The sequence below is a fragment of the Eubalaena glacialis genome, chromosome 11 (genome assembly GCF_028564815.1).
Source record: "Eubalaena glacialis isolate mEubGla1 chromosome 11, mEubGla1.1.hap2.+ XY, whole genome shotgun sequence".
In the NCBI taxonomy this organism is placed as follows: Eukaryota; Metazoa; Chordata; class Mammalia; order Artiodactyla; family Balaenidae; genus Eubalaena; species Eubalaena glacialis.
This window is the reverse complement of record NC_083726.1, coordinates 104405676-104430234: the sequence shown is the minus strand read 5'-3', so window position 1 is coordinate 104430234 and position 24559 is coordinate 104405676. Positions and strand designations below refer to the sequence as shown.

The window sequence follows — 24559 nt, the reverse complement described above, 5'->3', positions numbered from 1 at the left end:
AATCAAATAAAAGCTTTGTAACTAAAGATCTTTTGTTTAACATAAATTGTGTAGATTAATGCAAATTGGCGTGAGGTACTTGTATCGGGCCACCGATAACAGCTGCTGCCTTTAAGAACAGAAACTAAAATAGTAAGAAAAGATACAGAAAGAGGCTTAAACATTTCTGTACAGAATCCAATGAAAAAAATTCACGTTTACCATTAGATTCTGTACCATCAAAATGTTCTAATGGTAAAAACCACCTTTTAAAATTATTTCAAGCATTTCTGTTTTTTACCTTTTAAATTACATCTTGTACAGGGCAATAAGAAACTATTTAATGATGAAATGCCAATTAACAACAAGTTCAGTATGTCAAGTAAAAGTAATGATATTTCCTCACCAAATACCACAGCATGATTTATAGAAATGCCATCCTTTCCCAAAGAATGGAATCCTTTCATTTGGTGCAGTAAATTGCATACTGTCTTTTTACAGCTGTTCCCAAAGACAAAGATATTTTTGAGCTTCATTTATAAAACATAAATATCAGATTGTCGTTCCAGCCTTCTTGTAATTCAAAATAGCATCAGCACTGGCTGAACATTATTCATGCAGTGGAAAGTAAGAAATGGTGACAATTTAAAGTTAACATTGTGAAATGAAGATGAATATGTAAAATGTTAACCTCAAATGGTTTAAGTAGATGTTATGAATACTTAAAGAGAGGAGAGCAGGATCTTGGTAAAAGAGCCTTTTGAAATTATTTCCACGTCCTACTGTAAGGGCAATCTGCCTGTTACTAGATTCGTATGATCCGACTTACAGAGTGATGTGTTCTGGGAGAGATTTAGATAGAGGGCTGTGGATTACAGGAAGAGACTGATTCTGTCTGAGGTGGTCACAAAGATGTCTCGAAGAAGGTGGTATTTGATAGAGATAGAGTGTCAGAATTGGATATTCGAAGTGAGGGAAGGGATATTTCAGGCAGAAGGAATACATCAATAGGACAACAGAGGCAAGAAAGCCCCTGGGCAAATGGAATGGGGAGTTTGACTAGCCTGTGAGGTTCATGGAGTTCTTGACAGAGAAATAGTGACAGATCAGATGAGATGGTAAATTAGGGACAGATTGTGAAAGGCTTTAAGGGTCACGCTAAAGAATCTGGTTTTTATTGGCTAGTGAATAATAAGCTCAGTGATATTTTTCCCCAAGGTTTTAAACCCAGAACATTCACATGACCAGAACTGTGCTGTTTATTGGGCATTTAGAATGCACTCGGCTGTGCCAAGTAATTTACAAACATTATCCAATATGATCATCACAAAAGTATAGTTAAAGGAAGTAGTAACCCCATTTTACAGATGAGAAAACTGTCTCAGAGAGGCTATATAACTTGCCTTTGTTCAACAATCTAATAAGACAAATTTTTACCCTAAATTATATGCTCCTTACTCTTCATAATTCTGTTTTCATAATCCTATTGTTTTTTCAAGACTGTAATTTTGTAATTCTCTTACTCTTAATAATTCGGTATTTTGAAGAAAGGAGAAATAGGAGAGAGTTAGGCTTGTTTAGAAGCTATTTTACTATGACAAGAAAAAATAATATTTCTAATTGAATTATATCTATAACTAGTTCAAGTAACAGCAAATCTGAGCTACCACTGTTCCTGACAAATACACGTTGAAAAATTGCGTGATTATCATTTTAGAGTTTTATTATGATGTTGAGGGTTCTTACACAAGTGAAAACTTAAATTTCTTTTATTATCTATTCAGTTTCTGATGATATTCAGAAAGCTTTGCAATGCAGCTAACAAGAGCTTCCTTAGCCAGATTCATTAAGTGTAATTGCCATTTTTTAAACCATCAAAATTAAGCACTTAATATGTGCAAGACATAAAATATGGCAAGTATCTTAATTCCATTTTTTTCATTTTAACCACAACAACATTGTAAGATAGGCATTCTTTTCCCATTTTCTAGACAAGGAAACTAAGTTTCCCCGAGGTCTCTACGGGGTAGTCCATATGTAATGGAACTGATATTAATGTTGAGCTCTATTTAAGTCACTATTCTTTCCACTACACCTGAACGTCCTGTAACCGCCCACACCATGTAATAAAGATGAGTGATCTTGAAGTGATGTTCATGCCACATGGTTGCAGAGGAATGAAGTAAAAGACAGTCTGTGGCACAAACTTGAAGTGGAGTGTCATGGTTATTGCACAGACTTTGAAATCAGAGAAACATGGATTTAACTCTCATGCCCACCACGTAAAAGCATGTGACCTTAGGCGTGTTACTGAAGCCTTCTGAGGCTCAATTACAAACTGGGAAAATGCAAATAATAATATCTATCTTAGAGGGTTGTTAAAAGGATTAAGCAAAGTAATGCCTAAAAAGTTCTTAACCCAAAGTAGATTCTTAATAAAAGTAAGCGCTGTTATAATAGTAGTAGTTGTGTTACCACGCTGCCGTATCTCCTCGATTCCCAGGGCTTCAGCTACCATCTCTTCTGCGATTTCTTCCAAGTATTAGATCCAGACCTCTCTTCTGAATTCTGGGTACCTATAGCTCATCACCCACTTGGCATTTGCACTTGGATATCCCACATGCATCTTATACTCGTTGTGTATCAAACTGAACTGAACTAATTATACACATCACCCTTCTTCCCACCCTGCTAATCTCTGCTTGCCTGCAGTCGTTTTCATATATGATCATGATAATGTGTGAGTTTGTGTGTAAAATCAACCCCCCAAGCAACCCACAACCAATCAAATTTCAAGTCACTAAGTTCTGCATTTCTATTTTTGCTCTACTTTTGTAGAACAAAAGTTCTACATTTCTCCTGACGTCGAGCTGTTCCTAGCTGCCATCATTTCTCTCCTAGAATACTACCATCACACCCTACATCTGCCTGTCCTTACAAACCAGCTCTCTGTAGTGTAAACAGAAGGATCCTCCTACCCACCCTGAGACCTAAAGGAAACTGGCTTTCAATCCTTTCCCATTTCCAGTGTTCAAATCCCCTCGGGATTTTTGTCAATTTGGAGGAGGCTTTCATTCTCACGATTTCCTCTTCCCTCAGGCATCCACCAACTTCTATGATGACCATTTCTGTGTCCTAACACATGGATGTGAAACTCAGCCCCTTCGTCAAGTCACACTAATGAGCCACTCGCACAAAACACGTGTGAATGTCACAAACATTAGTAAAGATTGGGGTTTGGGGAGATGGAGAAATGTTTAGTATTCAAAATGCTAACTTCAAATGAAACATTAAGCTTCCCCAGTTTTAAAATGCTCTCTGACCTCCTCATGATCTGGATATTTCTGTTGGCTGATTGCCCCTCCTGTATCCCAATATCACACCATCATGCTGGCTCTTCTCTCCATGTTTTTTTTCCAGCCCCTCCTCTCATCTCTCTCCCTTACTTTCTGGAATAAGGCCATTCTTTTCTTTGTAACTTGAATACTAGTTTAACTGTCTTTTTTTGTTTGTTTTTGTTTGTTTGCCTGGATTCCTCTGCTCATACCTTTAGTGTGTCCTTCTATCCCAAGTGGTTCGTTATCAAGTATTTTTTCATTAAATGTTCCCCTAATAGGAATTTGGGAGCCAGCGGTTAACATAATAAATGTTTTGCTTCTATTGCAGAATGCAAATCTAACTGTTTCACTCCCCTGCTTAATAACCTGTAAGTGGCTTCCCATTGCCTTGAGCAATAAGCCTCAACGTTTTTAGAAGGACTTAGAAAGTATCCTATGATCTAATTTCCACTATTGACCATTCTGATGTTATTCTGGTTTCTCAAATACATTGTGCTTTCTCCAGCCCCCAAATCTTCATATACACTGATCTTCACAGATCATATTTTTTCTCTAAATCTTCAGCAGGCCAACTCTTACTATAGCCTATACTTACCTGTATAGACTCTTACAATGCCTCTTCCACTTGTAATTATTTAAAATGGTATATTTCTTCTCTCCTGTTGTAGACTCCAAACACCACTGGAACCAGGACCAAATTTCTTTTCTTCACCATCATATCTTCAGCACCAAGCATACAGCAGGCACTCAATTTTTTAAAAAAATTTTTTAAATTTTATTTATTTAATTTATTTATTTTTGGCTGCATTGGGTCTTCGTTGCTGAGCGCAGGCTTTCTCTAGTTGCGGCGAGCGGGGGCTACTCTTCCTTGTGGTGCGTGGGATTCTCATTGCGGTGGCTTCTCTTGTTGCAGAGCACTGGCTCTAGGCACACGGGCTTCAGTAGTTGTGGCACGTGGGTTTCAGTAGTTGTGGCACGTGGGTTTCAGTAGTTGTGGCGCACGGACTTATTTGCTCTGTGGCATGTGGGATCTTCCCGGACCAGGGCTCGAACCCGTGCCCCTGCATTGCCAGGTGGATTCTTAACCACTGCGCCACCAATTTTTTTAAAACTACATGAAAGTACATATTGAGCAAAGTATGTGTGTAAAGTACAGCACTTCCTCTCCCTTGACTTCTGGGCTTTAATTTATCCGGCACGGAGGGATCAGTCCTCCAGGAAAATCATAAAATCCCAGTGATGGTGGAGGACACAGGAAACAGGAAACAATTTGCTTTAAAATCTGAAAGTTCTGTTGTTGACAATGCTAACTCGACGAGGAGGGGAGTTAGAGGGCAGTGCTTACAAAAGGTCACAAGGATCGCACCTAAATATGCTGTGACTATGTGTTTCGTAAGCAGAAGGCACTCTTTGTTAACTATCCTCAGGATTTAATTAACTGGTGTCACAGCTGGAGAGACACTTCATGCCTGTGGGGAAATTCAACTGAACTCATTAATTCTAAAATAACTGATTAGCGCCATTATCTTTCACATTATCTTTCTATAAGTGGGACAGCTACATTTTTACAAGCATCTTTCTGAGGTAAAACCACTTAAAAACTATAAATACTGTTAGGGATAGAGAAGCAGGGTAGAGAATTTTAAAATTCAGGCAAAATAATGTTTGTCAGTGCTTCATGTTGAAATAATACTTGTTATTGAAAATAACACTTGTTTCACAGAACTGACCTGTCAGAGACCCCTATTTTTCATAACATATTAAGCCAGAAGAATGTCACACATTTTCAGAACTTGCCTGATCTTTGGACTGTCAAGAACAGATGTATGTGATGGCTTCCTGGATGGTGGACCCACCTCCTCCCGAGTCAAATCATGAACCAGGCAGCTTCACAGGTCTCTAAACTCGTCACCATAGTAGGTCCCAGAAACTGTTCCCATGGTAACCTTCAGTCAAACAGGTTAGCTCAGGCTGTCTCACACAAGTGTAATAATAGAAAAAGAAACTCTTTCATGATGCCACAAAAAAGGGTAATATTGATTACTGAATAAGTAGACTGAAAGAGTGGTTATGGAACCATTTATGAACCATGGTGTTAGTGTCCTAAAATGATACATCTTCTAAAATTTACATGTCCCAAAGAGAATCAAGGAGAAAAATAGGTCATAAATACTGTAGCAATAATTAGCTATTGTTTTTGGAGGCTCTACTAAATATCACGTATTCAACTGGGTAATGTACACATATAATCTCACTTGCCCCCCCACCAAAACCTGGTCATAATAGGTTTTAGCTTTTCCATAGTTTACCTGAAGCAAAGGAGGCTCAAATAACTAAAATGAGAGACTATCACTCAAGTGAGATTTGAACCCACGTTGGCCTACCTCCAAAATTTCTTTTTATCTCCAAAACTGCTTTTTTTCATGATATCACACTTTTTGAGCATCTCTCAAGCATAATCTAGAGGAATAAGTCATAGTTTGTGCTGAGAGAGTTCACCACCAATTAAGGACAGGTATGAAAGGTAGCATTTGGGCTACCTTTGTGCCTCAGTGTTTTCATCTGTGAAGTGAGACAATGGGAGGTTCTGAGGATGAAATGAAAAAATGTATTTTAAAACATTTTATAAAATATAAAATGTGATATGTGGCTATTGTTATTATCCTACATATCACATAAAATCTTGGCATATCTCCTCAGCCTAAGTTTCTTTCCACTTTAAAAATGCCAGGTTGAATTCTTTCCTCAAGCATGTTTTCTTTGATCTCCAAAATTAAGAGCTCCACAGAGCTTCTACCCCAGGTCCATATTGACAGTCAGGAAATAATTACTGCATTAGTATATATAATAAAATGCTATTTTACACACACTTATGCACACACACGGCAACTTGCTAAGGAAATATTATTAGTATTTATTTTAAATTAATGCTTAATGGGTAAAAATTGACTTATCATTCTGCACTCTGGTTGGGCAGAGAGGAGTAAGATTGAAAACTGAAGGTGCAAAGATAATCTATTTAATCAAGGAAATGGCAAATGCAACAAATTCAAGGGTTGTAACCCAGTAACCTACGGGCTGAGACTGGCCTGCCAATGTGTTTTCTTTTTTTTTTTGGTATGGCACCTTTTATTTATTTGTAACTAAACTATTTACAGTATAATCAATGCCCATGAATCTATTATGACCCCAAAACAAAGCTAATATGAACATTCTTGGACATGTTTTTTGGAGCACATACGCATTCATTTCTGCTGAGCCTATATCTAGAACTAGAATTACTGGGTCATGTGTTATGTAAATATTCAACTTTAGTAGATATTGCCAGTTTTCCAAAATGCTTAAGCTAATTTACACTACCACCAGCAGTGAATGAAATTTCCACTTGCTCTAAATTGTTGTCAATACTTTGTATTTGTTGTCTTTTTAATTTTAACCACCCTATGGGTATGTAGCTTGCCTTACTCTTTAACTCCTTAAAAGTTGCCTTGTGGTCTCATTACTTTATACTAGTAAAGGACGTGCTCTTAAAGATGTTACTATTAACTTCTTGATGACCAAGTCTAATGACTTTTCTTCAATCCTTGCCCTTCATTTCTTAGCAACATGTGACACCACTGACCCCCACTTTCTTCTTGAAACCGTATTCCATTGACTTCCACGATATTACATTATCCTAGAAGGTACGTCTTTATCCACAGTTCCAAAATCCAGTATACCCTTTATTTTATGTTTGCCTAGAGACAAACAAATGTGTTTTCTTTGGCCAGATTTTAATGATGTTTTTAGACAATGCCTGTACCCTCCCATTTGCTAACTAATCCATCATTCAATCCTCTTATACTTGACTCGTTCACACATTTATATTACCTGCCTGATATTTGAGTTTTGGACCCCTTTACCAAGTAAGAGGCAAAAGAGATGAAGGCTCTGTCTCATGAAATCACAAAAGACAGAAATGGATGTATCTGAGCATGTAAAACATGAAAGGCAGTGTTGGCATGAAAGTGGACTCAGGCACCAAGAGAGAACTGACATATTCCACCTGAAAAGATACATTTAAGACCCACATAAAGAAGTCTGGCAGTACACAGCAGATGGTAAGCACATTCACTCAGCAAGCAGCTTTCAAGAACCTGCTGTATGAGCTTCAGAGCAGTTTCTGGCACCACGCAATAAGCACGATGTAAGTTGATGTTCTTTATTATAATATTGTCATCATTGAAATCATTATCATTGCTATGATTATTGGTCAGACACAATTCTAGGAAGGACAAAGTCACACAAGGCCTGTCTTTCTCTTTACTCCCAAATAGAATATATCCCCAATGTCCTGCACCATTCCTGATACATGCTGGTTGCTCAAAATTTTCTGAAGAATGATGGAATAAATAATGGGAGAATAGGGGGAGGCCATCCTTAGTCTTTGAGATCAACATCCAAATTCTGCTCTGACAGTTTCTGCAAGAAAGAAAGTATCAGGGCAGCTCTGGGACTTTTATCTTCCTGAAGGAACTGAAAGGACAGACTGTCTTGCTGGAAAAGGTTTCCCAGGAGCCGGACAGGAGGCTAAGTGAATGAATTACATAACGTCTGCAGAGAATTATGGCCGTAAGTGCTGTATAAGCACCGGACACCATTAATATTACTATTTAAAAGAATTGAGCATCCCATCACTTCTTATGTGGTAACCTTAGCACAGCAGAATTTTCTAAGTGTTCCCTCTAAAATGCCCTCTCTAATAATACTAATCATTGATTGGTTTGCCAGCTGAAGCACTGATAATGTTCTAGAAGCACGTCACACCAGCAGGCCACACGGGCAGATCTGGTGCAGCCAGCTCTGGCTTGAACTCTGGTCAGGTCTTACGTGAACTGTTACAACATCCTCCTTGCTGTCTGCTGACCTTAGATGGGCTCAGTCAGCCAATTCCTAACTACACTAAGCCCATCCTTCTAACTATATTGGCCTTTCTAAACTGTGATCTGTCTAATCATGCCACTTTCCTGCATTAAAACAGTGCATGATTTCTTTTGGCCTAAAACTATCCAGATTCCTTAATAAGGCATAACTTGCACTGGGCTATTTGCTCTCTCCTCTGAGTATCCCAGCACCCTGGAGTCTCTTCCTACTTCTCCAGATGACTTTCCTGACTTTTGTTTCCCTGGGAAACTCCTGAGTATCTTTCAAGCATCCCTTCTACCCTGAAACCTTCCCTCATATCCATCTGCAGAAGCAGGATGAATTGCTATCTTCTCTACATGTTTATAACACTGAACAGTTTTCTTGTATCGACCAGGACCTTTGGCTGCAAATTTTGGAAGTCCAACTTAAACAATTTAAGCTATAAACTGGGATTTATTCAGTATGTATCTGTGGCTAGTTCTCTTCCTTGACCCACATCCCAGGGACTCATCCTGCATTTTTCTCCTCTTTAATGCGGCCCACTCTGTCTCCAATAGCTTTTCTGTCCCAGGACTGGCTTTAGAACAGGTGACAGGCTCCTGGGCTCCCGCTTCTTTGCTGAAGCCAAACCCCTAGGCCCCTTTTGCTGTCTCAAGCAACTTACCTCTAGTTCAGGAAAGAGAAATACCAAGGGGCATCAGAACGTGTGGATCCTAGACCTTATTCTGACATCAATTAGCTGTGTGACATTTGCACCATTGTTCTCTCAAGTGTGAAATGAGGGTGTTGGACCAGAGAAATTTCTATATTAAACTTTGTTATGCAAAGGACATTTCAGTGAAAATATTTTTACTGCAAAGTCGAGCTATACCTTTACCAGTCTCAGAAAAAGAAAAAGAAAAAGTTTTAAATAGTTTTCTATCCACCAAATAAATCAACATTGGCCTTGCCTAAGTTTACCAGATCCATTTTGATTACTTTTAATACTTCCTTTTTGCTCTGTTTCTCAGCAGTGATGACATGCCTGCAGCATACATTCAGAATTTTCTCCTGAATATAGATTCTAGGAAAAGCTGAAGTGAAGGGGACAGAGAAGAAAAAAATAACATAGATGACATTTCTTTTAGGCTCACTGCCTAGATTGCACTTGGCCTGCTGCCTTATTCTCATTAGTCCCACTGACTGAATCTGATTAGCCCACCCTGATTTATTTTTGGCAACCTGGGAACACATGGGCCAATGCTTATTTTAATGGCTGATACAATCATCCCCAAAGCTGTTGTTAGCATTTGGAAGATTAGTTCCTTTTCCTGGAGGCTTTAACTGTCTACAAGGCATCATGACACATGAGACATATATTTCTTACACACTTTACAAAATTGAGTTTATTTTTTCCTCTTTTCATTATCATAAACACTTCCAGTTTATTTGCTGTTAAAACATAGAGCAAAAAATTCTTAGTAATTGTGTATCTGATGTCTGTAAACTTATTATTTTCTGAGTTAGTGAATCAACTTCTATAATCAATAATGAATAAAAACCAGATTTCAATGCTATTGGATACTCAACGCTTGGTTTAGCCTCACGTTCCACCCGATCGCTGGCAATGGAGAATGGGTCTCATTTTATGTTTGGTCCCAAAAGTACAGAACTCTGTTTTAGAAATCTGCCCATGTATCTGAGGATGAGACAAATGTGGATAAAGGACATTTAAAGAGTCAATCTGTACTGACAATCCTGGGTTACAGAAATCTTCCCAGGCCTGCCCAGATCACAAACCACCTGGCATATGCCAGGCATTGGTCCTGGAGCTGGAGACACAGCTAGAAATAAGATGCAGTCTCTGCCCTAGAGGACTTACAGTCTAGTATAATAGGAATAGCGTGAACACAATTAAGTCTACTAAATGTTAACATAGAATTAAACTTCTCTTAATGGCCAGATAGTCTTTATAAGTACTAGGACCTTTGAAAACCAGATTTCTTAAAAAATGAAATAAGAAGAAAAAAAAGTCAGTATGTTTTTAGGTCTATACAGTATCTTTTAAAGGATTGATGTATTGCACACTTGATTTGGTTGCTGACAATATGTGAGGTACCAAAATCAATAAGTAGATTAATCCTAAGAAGAGAAGGCTCACATATAATTAATGCAATCGGCAATTCTTTCATTCATTTAACAAACATTTATCAGCTGTATCCTGTCTGTCAGACTCAATGTTAGGAAAATAGGTCAAGAGGAGAAGGGAGAGACATGTAGAACAACAGTGGAGCTCAGTCTTGGTACTTGTGTACAGTGGTTAAAAGTCCAAACTACATGTGTGACCTGGAGCAAGTGACTTAATCTTTCTGGCTCTCAGTTTGCACAGTGACAAACTGAGATGGAAATAATAATATCCATCTCGTGAGATAACTCTGAATATTAAATGAGATGACCGTGTTTATAGCCTGCCTAGCTTGGTACCTGGATCCTTGTAAGCCCTTGACAAGTTTCAGCAATTTTTCTGTCCCACTTTTGTAGAAAAGAAACCTGAGGCTCAGAACGGTGAAATAATTTCTCCTGGACACTACATACCCAGAAGGTAAATTAAAAACAGAACGGCAAATGTTAGAAAGTCTATGAGTCTTGTCAAGACCAGAGAACAGAAGAGGACGGATTCTGCCTGTGGAGTATGGGAAAAAATCAGGAAGGAATATTTAAACCAACTACACAAATGATTTTTCAAATACTGTTCACGAGCATTTATCTGGAGACTTGGAGCAAAGTTTTCAGTCCACTAACTGCTGATTTTTCCATCAGCGCCCATGGCTCCTTAGTCTGGTCCTTTCCTCAAAGAGCATCTTAGTTTCTCTTATTAAGGACTGGTTAACCTTTAACGAGGATTATCACAGGTTTCTCAACCCTGACTATTTTAGTTTCCAGAACTGACAGGTGAGACGTCAGAGAGGACATAACTGCCTTGAAACATTCTTCTAGAATTTTCCTAGGACTATGGCAGGACTACTCCCTCCAAAGTAAAATAGTGCTTCTTCAAACCATACAGCTCCTTCAACATAGGTGAAACAAAGTCCTTCCATAGGACTTCTCTGGAAGTCGAGTGCCAAGATGATTTTCATTCATCTATAATTACGCATTTCCATGATGTTTATTTTGTGTTTATTACATGGCACAATCCATGAACCGGAAGCAGCTTTTCAATCAAGAAGAATGCTAAAAGTAAAAAAGCCTGAGAAGATCAATTGCCACAATAGGATTAATCTCCCTCTTTCTGCTTTTCCTCGTAAACTAAAATACCTATGTAACTCTATTTCACAAAGCAATGCTTATCACAACACTAGTTTTGGGGAAATTATGTCAGTATAATTTTATTGCAAAATAATCTGAAATCTGACCTCCATTTCCTTTTTCTCTCTTTTCTTAAACAGATTGCTACAACATTCCATGTAACTGTCCAAGATGATAATAGCATCGCTGTCTCTTTAGAAGCTTCAGATGTCATGAGTCCATCATCTGTGTATGTGGTGAAGATAACTGGTGAATCAAAAAATTACTTCTTCGAATTTGAGGAATTCAACAGTACTTTGCCTCCTCCCGTTATCTTTAAGGCCAATTATCACGGCCTGTATTATATAATCACTCTGGTAGTGGTAAATGGAAATGTGGTTACCAAGCCATCCAGATCAATCACTGTGTTAACAAGTAAGCATCATGTGCAATATTGTCCTCTGTGTCTCTTTGTTGGGTGTATTCCCCTGGGGGTTCTTGTGAAAATAGAGCCCAGAATGGCAAGATCAATTGCCTTGAAATCAAGTGACAAGATTCAAAGTTCTGCTTTACCTTAAGAATACAGTCTCTTGCTGAAGCTGGATCACGTTTTACTGTAACCTTTTGTTAATCAAAATGTGCTTAAACCAAAAAAAGTCAACCTATTTTGAGATTGAATGACAATTTTAGATTCATGATTGGACAATGTAATTTGCTGCTATATAATTTAATAGTATGATTATAATAAGTTTTTTTCTAGAACACATATTCTCATATTAAGCAAATTGCTTTTTGAGGCAATGAATTTATACTAATATTTAGCTGGCTCAAAATCAAAATTACACATTTTTAGTTGAGAGAGAGAGTAAAAGATATCGTTATTTATCAGTTGCTATTCCTCACCTCACCCTTAAAATAGCCTAGGCTTCCACTGCCCAAGAAAAATGCCAAGAAAAAAAGAAGTCATTGACATTTTAACCTTTAGTAGCACACGTCTTAAGAGGTCAGGCTGATATTAGAAATTTTTTAGGAGTGGTTTTAACTACATATGATTTTCACTTTTCTCTCTGCCTTTAATACATAATCTCAAAGTAAAATTCGGCCCTACTGTATATGTTGATGTATGGAAGAAAAACTGTTATCTATAAGACGGTAGAGTTTATCACTAGAGCAATGCAATGTCTCAGCAAAGTTCTTTTTGCTCTTTGTTCCAGTGGTTGCAATCTTTTAATTGCCATCTAATACGTGATCTTTCTGGCCACAATTAAGGAAAAGGACATAGTGCTATTTTCTGTTGGGATAAAGCGAAAGAGAAACACCAAGAAGCAAGAACTCAGAATCAAGCTAGAGGACATATTTTTAACATGTCTGTCAAAAATTAATTAAAGTTTCCCTTGGCAGAGTTCCAGGATCCGTACTGAGTTCTAAAAATTAGGAATGGCACAGACCCAAGACCTTCAAGGTTTATAGATATAATGAACAAATCTAGGACCGAGCTGAATTAAAGGAAGGACTTGCCTGGTAACATGCTGTCTTAAACAAGCTCCAGAAATGGCGAATTAGGAGCTAATAAAACCAGGCAGCAGATCTAGGCGTATAATGCCTATAATATAACACTTGGAATCAGAAGCTCTGCCTTACTCATCTTCATAATTTCATAAGCATGACCTAGCATGACCCTTATGCTTAAATGGTGATCAGTAAATATTAATTCAATTTAGCTGAGCAAGTAACAAGAAAAGGAACCAGGAAGAAAAGGCTAAGACACAGAGCAAAATAAAACTAGTGATTGTTGCTGACCCAACACTCATTAGCAGACCCTCAGCCACTCTGGATCAAAGCTGGAGGAGTCGGCCCTTTAGTTATTGGTTCACAAAGAAATGTGTTAAGTAAGTAGATGGTGAAAGATTTCTGGAATATCTTGTTGATATTTTACCATGTGCAGTAAGTTCTACTCAACATGTTTTCTATTTTCTTTTGTGATTTCTTCTTTGATATGTGGGCTAGGAATTGTGTTGTTGAATGTCCAAAACTTTGGCTATTTTGCAAAGATCTCCTTATTGATTTCTAGGTAACTGTCGTTGTGATCAGAGAACATGCTCTGTGCAATTTCAATGCCCAGAAAGTTGTTGAGATTTGTCCTATGGCCCCAAATATGACCTCTCTTGTTTTGCTTTCTGTGAGCACTTGGTGGGTGAAGTTTCAATAAATGTCAATTAGGTCAGGCTGGTTGTTCAAGTCTTCTATACCCTAATGATTTGCTGTCAATTTGTTCTAACAATGACTGACAGAGGGAATGGATTTGTCTATTTCTCCTTTCACTTCTTTTAGTTTATGCTTTAGTTCGAAGTTCTGTTGTTACGTTGTTAGGTGCAAATACAGTACTTTTAGGATTACCATGTCTTTTTGATGAGCTGACCTTTTTATCTATATACAGTGTCACCCTTTATACCAAATAATATGCCTTGTGTTGAGGTCTATTTTGGCTGATATTAATATAGACATTTTAGTTTTGTTAAGTATTTTCATGGTATACTTGTTTCATCTTTTTAATTTTAACCTACTTATATCTTTATATGTAAATGGGTTTCTTGTAAACAGCATAGAGTTGGATCTTGCTTTTTTCCCCAGTCTGAAAATCTCTGCCTTTTAATTGGAGTGTTTAGACTAGCACTAGCCAATAAAAATAGAATGTTACCACATATGTAATATTAAATTTTCTGCTAGACACATTAAGAAACTTTCTGAAAAGGTGAAATTAATTTTAATAACATAGTTTACTTAACCCATTACATTCAAAATATTATTGTTTCAGTATGTCGACTAAAAAAAATATGCAAACCTAAAAGTTGAGTGTTATGTTTTCTTCGGTGGACTTACTGAGGACTTCAAGCCCGGGAAGCAGCGTCTCAAGTAACCCTGAGAAAACTGCTCCAAGGAGGTGAGGGTGGAGCTAGGATATATAGGAGTTTTGCAACAAAAGGCAGGTAGTAGGAACAAAAGATTATTGTTAATAAAAGAAAACTAGTTAAGGAATTTAACACTTTTCTATGTATGGGAAGATGCAAGAGTCTGGACTCACTGAAATCATTCCTTTGATACGCACTTCGGCTGTCTGGGGCCTGTATCCTCTGTTTTCACATCCTGAGTTTCCTCAGGGCTCACCATCGGGAGTGGCTGCAATCTGATGGCTGCTAGATGACAGGCATTCTTTGTTTCCTTCCTGAGTTCCCTCAGGGCTCACCAGCTCACCTTGGGCGGTGGCTGCAATCGCTGATGACTGTGACATCCTTTGTTTACTGATAAGGCAGGCAATATTTTATTTCTCAAGTATATAATCAGGATATAAAAATTTGCACATTTTTTACTCTTAACTATAATTAAAATAAATAAACTTTAAAATTCAGTTTCTCAGTGGCACTAGCCTTATTTTAAGTGCTCAATAGCCATATGTGGCTAGTGGCTACCAATTTAAACAGTACAAGCTTAGATCATTTATATTTAATGCAATTAAGTATATTGTTGAATTTAACTTAAATCCTCCATATTGCTAGGCTGTTCGTGTGAGGAGTTGAGTCACTCTAGTCAATAGTTGAGCTCAGTTTAAAGTACTATTAACCTTCACTTCATCACAGACTTTAAATTCTTCTGGTCAATGGTAGGTTGCCAGCAGTGACAGAAGGTATTTCTCAGTGTCCCAGTTCTACCCTCAATGTTCAGCAAGTCCTGAACACATGCACCACAGAAGGGATCCATGATTTTGCCTCTCCCTCACCAATGGACTTTTTACTAGTGCTAACTTTTGGGGGGATGGGGGAGGATCTTGGTTCTCCTGGTCCAGCCTCAGGAGAGGCAGCATCTCCAGGAGAGGCAGCATCTTCAGGATGTCAGGTTTAGGCAGACGTTGTGATGCTAAGTGGGGCATTCTCAGCATTCCTACCCCTCGCTATACACTCACAGACAAAGGCTACCTTAAATCTGTAGATGGTCTTGGGCTGGAGAGTCTCCTGCCTCTTCCCCATAGTCGCAGAGCTCTACCTTCTAGCAGTGCGTGAAGATCATGGGGCCAAGGCTGTTTCTGCCCTTGCCTCAGGAATATACATCTTTTACTTCTACCTGTCCCCCAGAAGGAGGAAGATCTTTGCCGGAGAACTGAGAGGGAAAGAACTTCTACCTCTCCCCAAGGCATTAAGCGTTTTGCTTTGTATTTTTAAAAAGTCCAGGGAATTAAGTTTTCTCCTTGATCTCTTAATGGTGCTACTTATCACTTGCATCCCTGTGCCCTGGAGGGTAGGCGGGTGGCTCTCTTGCCATCAGTATTTCTCCTGAGCACCTGATGGAGGCCCATGTAAAGGGCTAGAGAGAAGTGGGCTCCACTTGTGCCTGGGAGCCCCACTCATTTTAAACCAGCTCTGTCCTATACTTTTGGACAGAACTTATGGCTGATGGAAATGTTCTATATCTGCATTGTCCAGTACAGTAGCCCCTCATTTTTAATTTGATTTAATTTTGATTCATTCTAAGTTTAATTTAAATAGCCACAGGTGGCTGGTAACTACCTTCTTGGACAGAGCAGTCTAAACTGTTATTTAGAACACACTTCACCTTTCTGGATCAGGAAAATTTTAGTTGCTTTCTTCTTTCCTGCTTTAATGGTGCCCCTCCTTTCTGCCATGCCCTACTAAAGGTAAAACAGTTAATGTGTCCCTTTTCTCCTCAGAGGGACTTGTCTTTAGAATTTAGTTCATTTGGTTGCCTTGCAATCTTATTTCTCTGATAGACACAAGAAAAATTGTGTCTCATGGATTATTTGGCTTTTTCTTCTCGCTGTTGGATGTTGGGATGTTGCAGGAAGGGGGACCTTCCAGGGCCTGAGAGTGGGCTCTTGTCTAACACTAGGAAATGAATTGTCCGAGGAAACACATGTGTTGACAAAGCAAGAGACGTGATTGGGAAGGGGCACCTGGGTGGAGAGTAGAAGGGTAAGGGAACCCAGGAGAACTGCTCTGCCACGTGGCTCGCAGTCTCAGGTTTTACGGTGATGGGATTAGCTTCCCGTTGCCTCTGGCCAATCATTCTGACTCAATGTCCTTCCTGGTGGCACAGGCATCGCTCAGCCAAGATGGATTCCAGCGAGGAGGATTCTGGGAGGTTGGTAAGACATATGGACTGGCATCTACTCCCTCCTTTTGACGTTCCCTGAATCTTCCGGTTCATGGTAGCTTGTTAGTTCCACATTCCTTACCAGGACCTCCTGTTTAAGATAACTCATGCAAGTGGCTACTATGGTGCCTGGCCAGGGCGGGCGGTTTTAGTCAGTGTTTCCCCTAACAGGAGGATAGCACTGACTTGCAGTTTTCTACATCTTAAGTAGAAGAGGAAATTTGCATTGATATCTAAAGAGTAAAAATTGATTAATGATGGTTTATAGTCTCTCACTCCCTACTCTATCTTTAAGTACTCAATTACACCATCCCAGATTTTTAAAGCAATAATAGGTTGGGAATATAAAAACTGGGGGTTAATGCACAAATATTTCTGTGACATTAGGCATGAGGTGATGGGTTTCAGCTTCCTTCTTTAAAAAAGAGAGTATTAAAATACATGATGACTAAGATTACTTTTGAGCTCTAAAATTAGCATTATTTATCAGTTAATGATGTATTTTTGCCATCTTCATTTTTCTAAGGGGAAGCTTTTCTTGGAAGTTTAGGAAACATTTGTAGGATCTGCTCCCAGAGTTGACACATTGAGGATAAAAGGGTACATTTGTTACAGTCATTTATTCTGTGTTAGATCTTTGTCTTCATGAAATAAGCAATGACAAAGCAATTGGCCCTGGGGCAGTCCTTTGCTATTTCTCTACAGTTGTTCTGAGTCTGGCGCTCTCAGAGAAAGCTGAGGAACATGGCAAAGAATAAATTCAGCACAGACAAGTCATTTGGCCAGTTCAAAAGGGTTTCATAACCCTTGGGCTTTGACTTCTGATTAATATTTAATTGATTGAGAACCTTCAGTATATAATGTGTACATTAGAGAGAAGGAGTAGTTTCTCAATAGATAAAATAATACATGAAAACAATTGCTTAGAAATTTGGGAAATGCTATTTACACACTACTGTCTCCTGTGTTTGCAAAGTCCTAGAGATAGTGGCTGTAAACACTGCAGAACACACATGGAGACACTCTACAAATATAATATTCCATACAAATTCATCCATGATAATAAAAATAATGCATGAGTTTTTATTTTATGTATTACCTACATTCTTTACGCCATGTCCTAGGTGGCAGAGAAATAAAAATAAAATACCCACACTCAGAGATTGTATATAGTAGTGGAAAAGACAAACAAAACATTACAAATATATAAGTGCCGTAAAAGAATTATGTAAGAGATTGCCCAGCCTTCTTAGGGAGCACTGGGAAGAAGAAACAATTATTTAAAAATTAGTGAAAACTTGCCAAATGAATAAAGAATGGAAGATGTCACAATCAGAGTTGAAGGGAATCATAGGTAAAAAGAATGGGGGCATATGTGCATAGCATGGCACACCTGTGAACTTCAAGAGTGAAGGTGGCAAGAACCTGTGATTCCAGAAAATAAAGGGAAAGGTGGCTAGAAAAGTTGGGAGGAGCCTTGAATTCTTTACAAAAGAGTTTAGACCTTAACCTCTAAGTGTTGAGGAATGAGGACACATCTTATGCAAAGAAATGACATAATACGATTTGGTTGGGGAAATTTCCTTCTTGTAACAGAACTGCAAGCCACAGGATCCTGAATCCTGCATTGGAATGGACAAATTATCACACAGATATTTTGAATAGTGGATCAAAGCATGAACTTTAGAGCCAAAGAAAACTGGAAACCATAATGTAGACATTGGCAGATTATTACATTCTCTTAGTTTTCTAATTTATAATCTATTCCAGAGGTTAGCAAACTTTTTCTGTAAAGGTGGACGTAATAAATATTTTATGCTTTGTGGACCATATAATCTATGTTGCAATCATTCAACTCCACTATTTCCGCAGAAAAGCAGCCATAGATAATATGTAAACAAATAAGCATGGCTGTGTTCTTAGGAAACTTTAAAGACACCAGAATTTGAATTTCATATAATTTTCATATGTCATGAAATAGTATTCTTCTGTTGATATTTATCAACCATTTTAAACTGTAAATACCATTCTTAGCTCATAAATCATACAAAAACATGTGGCAGGCCAGATATGGTTTGCGGGCTATAGATTACTGATTTGGTAGAGGGTGCTATTAAATAATGTAAATTTTTTTGTAAGAAAAAATTTTTAAATAAACTCCTTAACAAAGTGTGTAGCACCTGGTATAAGATCAATAAATATAATTAATACCGATGGCATTAAATAGAAAATTACTCAACGGGTTGGGAGCAAAAGAGAACCAAAAGAGATCAGGAGGGGAAAACTCAGTGAGGTGAAGGTGACAGGTGTAAGTCAGAGACTCCGACAAAAGTGAGAGTATCAAGTAGCCTGCAGACTTAAAAGTTTTGAACAGAAGTAAATAAGAAAAATTAAGATGAGATTGGAGGCAGGAAGAATAATTCAGAAAGCTATTTAAATATTCCAGGAAAGTATCATAGAGGAAGAATTTTCCTCTACCCTTTTAGGTTCTTCTGGCTGGCCTAAGAATTAAATTGATGTAAGACAGATTAGTAAGAGAAAATCAAAACTAAAATATAATAACATGTATACATGGGAGAGACCCAGGAAAACTGATAACTCATCGAAATGGCCGAAACCTTCACCTTAAAGAGCATCTTCAGCTAAAGACAAAAGAGGATGTCAGGGTGGTGGTTTGGGACTACAAAGAGGAGGAAGGCAATTGACCTGGAGATGGAAAAGTAAACATTTGGTAAACAAATGTTTGCTGGGCCATGCAGAGACAATGGGACACAGAGTGGGCTCTGATCTCCAGGCCCTGCTGAGTTTCCCCTGCCACTTGCAGCCCATTTTCTGCACAAATGCCTCTGGTGATAGCTCTATCCCAGGAACAGGCCCTCTACCTAAATTCTTTTAGGCAGTTATGGGGAAGATTAAGGGTTCTTCCTGAGTCTTCTTTTTCTTAAAAATACTCAGCCTAAGTTACTCCTCATGCCAAAGAGATACATTTTGGGGTGGCAAATTTTGTTCTCCTACTAAAGAAATGATGGAGACTCAAACTAAGTTAGTGGGTGTAATGGTAACCATCCTCCTGGACCATGGGTGGCTGCTGCAGCCAGCTCACCTCAGTGGCCTGCTTGGACATAGCTGAACCATCAGGTCAGGTCTCAAATTATCATCAATACATATTACGAGAGCTCTGCCATAAGAAGTGAGGGACTAATCAATCCCATGTTCATCTCCCTCAAGAGGGCTATGTCAGAAGACACATGTTCTTAGGTTGGTCACATTGAAAGCAAAGGATACTGATCACTGACTCAACAGCTTTTTTAATTTTAGTTCCTCAAAACAGAGCAATCGCAGAAAGAAGCACCTCTTAGCACTTAGCAGATACTAATAAGTACAAGGCTACCTCTGCTTTCTCGAAACAGTATTTGCTCCACATTTGCTTTTGTTTTTTCATCTTCTAAGATAGCCATATCCAGAACTTTAAAAATCTTCCTATTTATGATCTGTATGAATGGTTCAAAGGTAATGAAGGAACAAAAAATATTCTTCAATTTGAACATCAGTTTTTATTACATGGAACACCTAATGAGGAAATAATAATGATATTAAATGCCATTTTAAAGTTTTTCATTAAAAGAAAAAATGGGAACTTCATGGTAGGATTTTTAGTAAAAATAATGCAGTAAAGTCCTGCTTTGTCATACACTCTGTGTTTCCACCAAAAAGTGAAAAGAAAAACAGAAGTATATTTCCAGGCTCAAAAATAAGATAGGTGTCTCCATTAATCAGAAACTCAAAGTAGGGAAGTAAGCTGAAGTCATGGGGCCCCTGTGCTCTGGGTCTGAAAGGAGACAGTACTGAATCTGGGCCCCTGTAGAGGAGGAAGGCTTGAATTGCTCTACATTAGATATGGCCCAGAGCCAGACTCTTTGCTTGGAGCAAAGATTCTTCTTGCTTGTGAAAAAAAAGCACATATGGAGGCCTAAGGATATAGGCAAGCGACAGGCATTCTTACTATCAAGGACCAAGCTTAGTTACCCTCTGACTCAGAGAATGAATTTGTGAAAACCACCATATCATCCACAATATGAAGAACCCCAAAATAATGTTATATGCCCTGGTTCTAGACTGCAGATTCTGGTGAGCTGAAAGGATGTTAAACTGCCTCAAAGCAGTGAGGAAAAAACAAGAAATGGGGCAATGAGAAAACAAAATTTGGCCTAGGGCTTATATTTTAGAACACACAAAGAAATCTATGCTAAAAAAGATAGGCATCAAAATTATTATAACATTTTGTATTATATTTTATGTAGCAATGTAACAAAAATTTACAGTATGCTATGATATACAAAGTGATAAATGAAAGAATTACACATATTAAAAAAGAATTAAGGAATAATGAAACAAAAATTGGCAAAAATAAAACAGAAACATACAGAATAAACATAAATTTTAAAAATAAAAAATACAATCATTTAATTTAATATTTTAATTGGTTAAACTAGGTAAAATTAATTTAATTAATCAAATTTAATGTTAATTGAAAAACTTCAATAGATGGGATAAATTCTGTACTAATAAAAATCAAATAAAGTCAGTAAATTGAAAGATGATAGTGTGTCATTGTCCCATGATTTAGCACAATGAGACAATACTCCCACAGATATGGAGGTGGAGAGATTCTAACTAAGGAGATTAAGAGATTAAGAAAAAAATGGAGGGGATGATTGGCACAATATTTGAAGAAATTATTATAAGAATTTCCAAGACTTGAAGAATGACATGAATCCAAAGATTGACAAAGCATTCCAAGTACCTAGACCATAATTCAAAACTAAGACCATACCTAGATATGTGATGGTGAAACTGCAGATGATCAAGCATAAATAAAAATAAATTAGAAGTTTAGAAGATACTAATGGACAAAAAGCATAGTATCCACAAAGGAATAACTATTAGACTGACAGAAGCTTTCTCTTCTGCAATAATTGGTGCAAGAAGACAATGGAGCAAAATCCTCAAAGTGCTGAGGGGAAATCAGACTACCCAGAATTCTATACCCAGCTAAACTACATCAAGAATAAAGAAATTTTTTTTGTATACAGAGCCTAGGAGAATTTAACACCCATACTCTAACTTAAATAACTATTAAATTATATGTTTCAGCAAGAAGAAAAATGTATCCAGATGAAAGGCACAGGACACAATAAAAAATGACAATGGGGAAGTGGTATATGACAAAGGTTGCATTAGAAATTAGCAGGAAAATATGGAAAAAGAATCCATGAAACAGGCAAGGGTATCAAACAAATGATTTTAAGAAAAGGGAAGCTGAATGACAGATAAACGTATGAAAAGATATTCAATCTTTTTTGTGAAGAGGAAATTAAGAGACAAAATTTCACAGGCTTCAGAGTGACAAAAATTAAAAAGACTGGACTTCCCTGGTGGCGCAGTGGTTAAGAATCTGCCTACCAATGCAGGGGACACAGGTTCAAGCCCTGGTCTGGGAAGATTCCACATGCTGCGGAGCAACTAAGCCCGTGCACCTCAACTACTGAGCCTGTGCTCTAGAGCCCATGAGCCGCAACTACTGAGCCCACGTGCCACAACTACTGAAGCCCACAGGCCTAGAGCCTGCACTCTGCAACAAAAGAAGCTACCACAATGAGAAGCCCACGCACCACAGTGAAGAGTAGCCCCCACTCACCGCACCTAGAGAAAGCCCACGTGCAGCAATGAAGACCCAACACAGCCAAAAAAATAAATAAAATAAAATTAATTAATTAAAAAAAAATAAAAAGACTGATACAAGCAAGTGTTGGAAAAAGAATATGGAGAAACAAGAACTATCACACACAACTGATAGATAATTGACATAAAGTTAGAAAACATTTTCACAATATCACATACAGTTGAAGATGTGCATACTCTACTATCCAGGATTTCCAACCTAAGGAAACATGTCCCAAAACATTTGTTGCAGCATTATTTGCAAAAGTGAGTGATTGAAAACAACCTATATAACAACAACAACAAAAAACAGATAAATTATATTGTTTGTATAGTTATAAAATGGATACTAAATTTTCTACAGATACATCAAGATGGACAAATCTCAGAAACGATGTTAGGTGACAAAAAGTAAGCTGCAGAATCATACATACAATATGATACCATCAACATAACATTTTAAAGTATGTGAAGTAATAGTCCATATGAATATTGGACACTTACAAATATAAAAGTGAAAAACATGCATGGAAAGAGAAACACCATATTCAGAGTAATAATTTACCTCTGGCCAAATTATGGGAGGCAAATGGGATCAGGGTAAGTTATACAGGGGAGTTTCAACTATATTTTGTAATGATTAATTTTTTTAATTAAAAAGGAAAAACTAAAGACAAAATAGTAATAAATGAAGATAATAAATGATTTCTATTTTTAAACAACTGCATTTCTCTGTCCAGTCTCACCTGGTTCCTAAAACAAGAAAGGGAAGTATAACAGGGTAGTTGGAAGAGAAAGGAGTAATGAATTAGATCAAGATTTTACCTTGTCATCACTGAAAAACACATGAGTAATTACAGCTCTGGTTTATGCCACATCCCTTAATTTTTCAAAAAGAAAAACAATGAGGGAAGTAACTGGAGAGATGGTAAAATATTTCTAGAGAATGCATTTGAGTTCTAGAAAACAGTAATTCTTGTATTGAATATACCTCAAAAATGCCTGGGCATGGACTTTAGAGTTTACAGCTGACCTGGGTTATATATGTTGAAGCTGAAGGAAATACAGGACGCAAACATGTAAGTAGGCATTTTAAAAATTCTCTTAGTTTAAAATTTAAGTAGTTGGCACAGCTAACAGAAAAATCACAAAATAAAATATCTATGCTCTAATCCTCCTGTATCTCTTGAATTTCAAAGTTTGACTATGGCTTTGATGTGCAGACTTCCTAACTCAGGGCATGAAAGATTGAGTGGACCTCTAACTTCTCTTTCCAGTAGACAGACCCCTGGTGAGGATGTGAAACTGGGCTGCAGCAGTGGAAGAGTTATGGCTCTGTGGCTGCTGTTTGCTGTTAGCTTTCATTTTGTTTCTCATATCCAGAGTCAATAAGTGGATTGTGTAGACTCCCTGGGTTAGTAATTAGACTGAGTTGGAAGAAAGATCTTCAAATGGTTCAGGACTTCTTTGGGATTAATCGAAGAGAAATACTCAGCGTCTTCAGGGCTTGGTTTGCTGGTTTCTTTACATGACACTTAAGTGAGTTCACTCTGTTCTCCCTTTAAGTAGGAAAACCAAGGATGAGACAAAGATAAAATAGAAACATTCTAACCAGAGAACATTGCACATAGTCTACAGGGACATGATCCCAATATATGCTGCAATCTGAAGGCCTTCCAACTTTTTTATAGATGTTGGCTTGGTTTATGAGAAAATTCCAGGAAAAAATTAAGAATTTTAACATGTATTTTCAGTCTTCCCTGGATCTCATCAGTCAAAAGCAAAAATAGGTTGAGATACTGAAGAACAAAATGAAAGATATTTAGCTACAGATTGAGACAAAGTAGGTAATTATTTGTTGAATGAACTAAGTCAATTTTGGTTTCTTATGTTATTGAAACTGAAATTTTCAAAGTATAAAATTTAAACTAAGGATATTTCATTTAGGCTATAGATGTCCAAGAATCGTCTCAATTCTAAAATTTTGAATTAAAATCAATTTTTCTATAATACAAGAGTTGACTCCAAGCCAAATTATTTAAAATATTTTCTTGAACGAGATGAATGCAAGTAAAACTTATCCAGTAGTTCCTACTGAAGGGTGAGGGGCCTCTGGCACTTTACAAGACTTTGGCTGAAGGGTGGGATGTGGAGGAGATGCAGACATACATCAATCACAGTTATTAAAA

General features: G+C 37.7%; 1 protein-coding gene across 2 annotated transcripts in view; it reads left to right on the top strand.

The window, feature by feature from the left end:
* PTPRO (protein tyrosine phosphatase receptor type O) overlaps positions 1-24559 on the top strand; it is a 244928-nt gene that overhangs the window by 115152 nt on the left and 105217 nt on the right. For both annotated transcript variants that reach the window (XM_061205025.1, XM_061205026.1), the window contains exon 2: positions 11648-11921. In XM_061205025.1, coding sequence (XP_061061008.1) covers positions 11648-11921 — 274 coding nt within the window. The remainder of the gene's footprint in view (positions 1-11647; positions 11922-24559) is intronic.